At 47.2% G+C, this 6,280-nt stretch overlaps 2 protein-coding genes across 2 annotated transcripts; both read left to right on the forward strand.

The window, feature by feature from the left end:
• The first annotated feature begins 3,205 nt into the window (after positions 1–3,205).
• LOC121796795 lies at positions 3,206–3,940 on the forward strand. The gene has a single exon (XM_042195574.1). The coding sequence runs from the start codon at positions 3,206–3,208 to the stop codon at positions 3,938–3,940; it is 735 nt and encodes a 244-aa protein (XP_042051508.1).
• An 822-nt stretch (positions 3,941–4,762) lies between these two features.
• LOC121796796 lies at positions 4,763–5,245 on the forward strand. Its single transcript, XM_042195575.1, has one exon. It carries the CDS (start codon positions 4,763–4,765, stop codon positions 5,243–5,245), a length of 483 nt encoding a protein of 160 aa, XP_042051509.1.
• Positions 5,246–6,280: the final 1,035 nt, after the last annotated feature.

Below are 6,280 nucleotides of genomic sequence, written 5' to 3' on the forward strand. Positions count from 1 at the left end.
CAAAAAAAGGAGTCGAGAATTAGGTAGCTGTTCTGGGTCAGAAAATTGAAGGAAAAAGGTACGTGATTTTCTATTCATCCAATACCTTGAATCAGGCTCAACGGAATTATGACACCACTGAGAATGAGTTGTTGGTCGTGGTGTATTCATTCGAGAAGTTCCGACAGTACTTGTTAGGATCCAAGGTCATCGTCTATACTGACCATGCGGCCATTAAGTACCTGATTGCCAAGAAGGAATCAAAGCCCCGACTGATCTGATGGGTACTCCTGCTACAAGAATTCAATTGGGAGGTGGAAGACAAAAAAGGAGTCAAGAATTAGGTAGCGGATCATTTTAGCAGAATAGTGCAAGATGGGAGCAGCGAGGAGGTGCACGACCAGTTCCCGAAGGAACACTTGTGTGAAGTGATTTTTGCCGTTAGAAAAATTGATTGGGAAGAGGTAATGAAGCTCACTGGCCAGGATATAATAGCAAAAGGGAAAGAAAAAGTAGGGCAGGAGCCATGGTTTGCGGACGTAGCCAACTACCTAGCGACAGGAAAACTTCCAGAAATGCCAAACGTCACCAAGGCTCAAAGAATGGAGATCAGAAGTGAGGCGAAATACTACTTTTGGGATGACGCATACCTGTGGAAAGTAGGAGCAGATCAAGTGATAAGAAGATGCGTTCCTGACTGGGAACAGAGGGACGTCCTGACACATTGCCACTCCTTGGCATGTAGAGGACACTTCGGTCCCAAGAAAACGGCAAGAAAGATTCTGGACAGCAGATTCTATTGGCCAACTCTCAACAAAGATGCTTATGAATTATGTAGAAGTTGTGAACGTTGCCAACTGACCGGTGGGATCTCTGCACGAGATGAAATGCAACAAGTACCGGTTATTATTTGTGTGCTATTCGACATATGGGGGATTGACTTTATGGGTCCTTTTCCCTCGTCCTATGGAAACCTGTATATTTTAGTCGCAGTTGACTACGTCTCTAAGTGGGTAGAAGCCAAGGCCACGAGCACGTGTGAGGCGAAAGAGATGGCCAAGTTCCTCAAGAGTAATATTTTCAGCTGGTTAGGAGTACCAAGGGCCATCATATCCGATCACGGAACCCACTTCTGTGACCGCACTATCGAAGTCTTGATGAAGAAATACGGTGTTCACCACAGATTATCTAGCCCCTACCACCCACAAGCGAATGGTCAAGCGGAGATCTCTAACCGAGAGATAAAGAACATTCTTGAAAAAACTGTCAACCCTTCCAGGAAGGACTGGAGTGTGAGGTTAGAAGATGCTCTGTGGGCGTACCGGACAGCCTACAAAACGCCTATAGGAATGTCCCCATACAGAATCATTTTTGGAAAGATGTGTCATTTACCGGTGGGGATCGAACATCGAGCATGCTGGGCAGTACAGCAAGTTAATGTGGATGCTAAGGCCTGTGAGGAGGAAAGGAAGCTGCAGCTACAGGAGTTAGAGGAACTTAGATTGGAGTCGTTCGATTCTACCATGTGGTATAAAGAGAGAACTAAATTGTGGCACGACAGAAATCTAAGGACCAAAGACCTCCATGTTGGCCAGAAAGTACTACTCTTCCAGTCAAGATTGAAGCTAATGCATGGGAAGCTCAAGTCGAAGTGGACAGGACCATATGTCATAACCGCACTCTGTTCTAATGGAGCGGTGGAGATTTCAGAGAGTACTCCTAACTCTGAACCTTTTATCGTAAATGGACATAGGCTGAAGGTGTTTAGAGATTCCACTACAATCACATACTAAGGTCGCGTAATGACCAGTAGGATGGGAATTTGGAGTTCCACTGGGCTAGTTTTCTTTTTGGCATGGTTTGCATATGCTGGCCAAGTAGAATTCCAAATTACCAAGAGTAAAATGTAAATATTGTAAATGCTTAGTAGTTAATAGTTAAATTTCTGCATGCAATTAAAAATTACAATCCAAAAATATTTTCGGGCCTTAAATATTAATTTGGAGTACGTACTGACCACAAGAATACCAATTTGGTGAAACTCCTAATTGTATTTAAGTGTCGTTTCACTTTATTTCCATACATAGAAAATATGGGAGGAAAATATTAAGAGAGAGATTTGTAAAGAAAGAGTGAAATTTGAATTTGGCGTTGGGTATAGCTTTGCAGGAGGGGACAACGATTAGGAGGGCGCGTGGTGCAGAGACATGACAGGCGACGTCCAATCAGAAGCGAGTTCTCTCAACCGTCTTCCACCTGAAGCGTCGCAACCTGGAAACCTCCTACTACCGGTTAAAACCCTCAACTGCCCAATTCCACTCTAAAAACCCAACCGCCTATTCCCCTTCACCTCGCAAATCCTTACCTGCATTCTCTCACCCAAAGTAACCACCCATTATTCCCGAAACCAACACCCACACCACCACCAAAAACCGCCACCGACTCAAACCATGGTGAAGAAGAAAGCGGCCAACAAACAAGCATCGGTGACTGAAGAGCGGCCTCCAAGCCCACAACCACAACCGCAAGCGCCAATACCTCAGGCTCCGGTGATTGTTCCCTTAAACGAACTGGCGGAGTTTCTCAGGCAGTAGGACCCGAATAAAGATTGGGCGGCTGCATTGGCGGATTTTAGCCGAACCGGAGGCGGATCAAGCATGGCCGGAGGAACACCGGTGATACCAACTCCAGAAACAGATGTTCTGGCTACGGTGAACCCACCAACCTTCGTCCCGACTTCCTCAACACCCCCACCAGAAAAGCAGTCTCCCTCGATAACCGCACCATCGGCATCCTCGAAACCCTCCCCGATTCACCAACAAATCGAACCACTGGATGTCAGCCCCCTTTTTGCCTACCATGACCCTGACCTAGGGGAAACCGAGGGGAAAGAAAGTGAAGAGAAGAAGAGCGAGGGGTGAGGGGATAAATCAGAGAACACACCGGTCGTGGAGCCCGTTTCCCAAGAGAAGGAAAGAGATGAGATAGATCTGAACGAGACGGCCAGGAAGCAAGGCCTATTGACTGATGACGAATTCCAGTTGCTTTTAGACGGGGTGAACAGGATGGAAGTAGACACTGCCGAGGTGACTGAAGGTCTGGACCTCGAATCGAAGGCAGTAGGAAGAGGTGAAGAATCTGGCACAGTAAACGAGTCAGACGGCCTAGTCCACCAACCAGTAGCCGATGTGGATGAGAAGCAGACCGAAGAAGAAAGGCTGAAGTCATGACCCCCCAGTCAGAAGCAGGGGAGGGTGATAAACACGTCGAAGAGAAGGAGACCGAAGTACAACCCAAGGAACCAGAGCCAGTGGTGCCACCAGTGTCGAAACCAAAGGCAGCAAAAAAAAGATTGGTGATGAAGAATGATCCCAAGGCAGAAAGGCCGAAGCCAATGAGAGTATCGCAAAGGTGCCTGGGGAGATGGACATCCAGTAAGGCAGGAGCAAACACGGCAGGAGAGGCAGTGGAGATCTCTAGTGAAGAAGAAAGGACTGCTCCTACAAAACCTGGGGAGGAATCCTTGTCAGCTACCAACCTGAAAGACACCTCAACAGCAACAGAGATGGTCTCACCCACGCCGAGTGACCGAAAAGAAGAAACTGACGAGATGGATGAGGGTCTGGACCTCGCATCGAAGTCAGTAGGTCATGAAGAGCCAGTAGATGACAACACCATTATCTGCGTGGTGACCAAGCCTACGGCCCAAAAGGAGCCTTCGACACCAACAAAGGAGAGACTGGAGAAAGACGAAGATGAAGATAGATACCTCCAGGAGAGGAAAAGGAAGGGGAAGGCCCCTGTCACGAAGAAGGAGAGCAGCAAGAAACAACGTATGGGCAACGCCGGTGTCGTAATCAAAGAGCCAGAACAGAGAGTCCCACCACGCCGACGGGAGCCAAGTGACAGTGAGTACACCGCCAGTGAGGAATCAGAGTCAGACAGTGATGTCTCCTTATAAGACGAGGAATATGGCGAACAGCAGCTCCCACACAACCACCGTGAGCTGATACATCCTCCGGTGGAAAGGCTGAAGTACAGGCATTGGAGAGTGGAGCTCACTGACGAGCTGATAGAAGACATGAAGCATTTCAGTATCAAAAAGCTTCAGGATGCATTCGATGATAAAGACGATGGCAGCAAACAGATTAAGAGCGGGAAGGTACTATATTTCCCCTCTCTTGATGAACTGAATGCCCGCGATTCCTATCACACATGCGTGCGTTGGGGTTCGACAGGTTGTTGGAAAATAGGGACCCCAGTATACCCATTAGGCTGGCAAAAGAATTTTTCACCACCTTTAGATTCAGGGTTACTACTGACCTGGATGAGGAGTCTATAACCTTTCGGGTATTCGGGAGAGAAGTGAGGATAAGCCTGATAGAGTGGACGGTTAGGTTGGGCATGTGCAGCCTAGAAGATGCAATAGGGCCAGAATGGAGGAGTAGGGAGAGGGGGATTCACCGGAGACATGTGGAATTTGATCCCAGGAAGCGTGGGAGGGACTAACTCACCCAGCTGCTGGGTAGTTTGCGTCTACCATATCCCGCTCTATTCATTTCAACAACCCCATCTTGCGCCTCGTCCAACTCTACCCGGATTTCAATCTACTAGGGCAATCAAACTCTGTCGTCCGGACATCCATGACTAACTCTGGACCGCTTATCAATGCCACCTTATTGCCACACACCCTGCAAGGAATCTATCCATCTACCACATATTGGGAGCCTTCGTGAGGAACAACATAACCATTGTGGAGGCCGATGATTTGTCTCCCTTGTACATGGTGGACCCTCCTGGCCCATTCGATACGCCTTTCTTCGTCCGCACAAACACCGTCTACATTAGGGAAGGAGCCCTGCATTTTTACGGCATGGGTGAAGAGGCTATCCCTGCTAGGCGAGTAGCAGCAGGCCAAGGCGCACAGGTTCAAGCTCAGAGGCAAGCGAACCTGGAGAGGGTGGTAGCTGAATTAGTAGAGGAGAACAGGCAAGCAAGGGCAGAGTTGACCCGTCTGACGAAGGTGGTGGAGAGCATACTGAAGGAGTTAGCAAGAGGAAGGACAGCTGATGGTGCTGGAACTAGTGGCCATGGAGGCCAGAATGGTGAACCACCGGTAGCAAAGAAGAAAGAAGGAGAACCGGAGGAAGAAGGTACCGATGTACCAGAAGAGTCTGAGGAGAACCACTCTGAGTCCGAGGAGGAGGAACCCGAGGAATCACCTGCACCCAGCCCTACCCCGCGGAGGAGTAGGAGGAATATGTGACCACCCACCCTAATGACCAGTTAGTTTTTTTTATCTTTATCTTTTTCAGTTTTAGTTTTTTATTTGTTGTTTTGTTTGTTTTAGGTAGAGTAATTATGTGTAGTATGTGTGTACAAACCCCATTCACATGCACTTAGCCTATTCAATAGTCTAAGTGGTAGAAGTACAGGGTTTGCTACTTTGGTGCATGTGTATATATCTGTGTTCTTATAGTATGCATGTTAACTCACACTTATCCTATTGCATAGTCTAAGTGTGAGAAGTTTATGTATATATATGGTTGTGTTTGTTGAGTTCTGTTTAAGTCTTCAACTCTCCCACTTAGCCTATTGCATAGTCTAAGTGTGAGAAGTTTTTAGACTAAGTATGTTTTGTTCATGTTTTGTTAATGTGTCTGTATGTCGGCCATACTAGCCATTCTCATTTTCCACTTCACAGCCATGTCTGAGGGCAGACACTTGTGAAGTAGGAGGGGGGAGACAATGGCCAGTATGACATGTATATATGTGTGGCCTGTGTTAACTGTATGTGCTAGTGTTTGTTTAGGTCTAGGATTTGTATATATGTGTTTATGAATGGGCTTAAAACTCAACTGCCTCGAACTGACAGTGAGGGGAATTGAGGGAGATAAGGCATGCTGGACAATGGAAACCACCCCCCTAGTATCTCCTAGTCAGTATAGATGATGCAAGTATGAGAGAAAAACTCATCCTTTGAGCCAAATACAAAAGCCCTCTTAAATGGTGAGTTATAAGCCTAAGTGGAACCACTTTCCACCAATTTAGAAAAGAAAAGAGTAGCTGCCACATGATGCCTAGGGTAAGGTGACCGCGTGTAGCAAGTCCTGAAGGCAGTAGGAAACCCCCCATCAGAAGAAAAAAAAAACATACCTTATAACCCCTCTTTCTAGCCAAATCTATACCCAGATATAACCCACTAGCCACTGGGAATGTGTGTGTGTGAGGCATAAGGCAAGAAGGCGACTGGCCAGGAGGACATATAGGAAAAACCAACTGGAGAAAGAAGTCGAGAGGC

Source organism: Salvia splendens, chromosome 3 (assembly GCF_004379255.2).
Source record: "Salvia splendens isolate huo1 chromosome 3, SspV2, whole genome shotgun sequence".
Lineage (NCBI taxonomy): Eukaryota > Viridiplantae > Streptophyta > Magnoliopsida > Lamiales > Lamiaceae > Salvia > Salvia splendens.

Excerpts from the sequence above, each read along its gene's own strand:
- LOC121796795 (XM_042195574.1), top strand. The coding sequence starts at position 3,206 with ATGACCCCCCAGTCAGAAGCAGGGGAGGGTGATAAACACGTCGAAGAG.
- LOC121796796 (XM_042195575.1), top strand. The coding sequence starts at position 4,763 with ATGGTGGACCCTCCTGGCCCATTCGATACGCCTTTCTTCGTCCGCACA.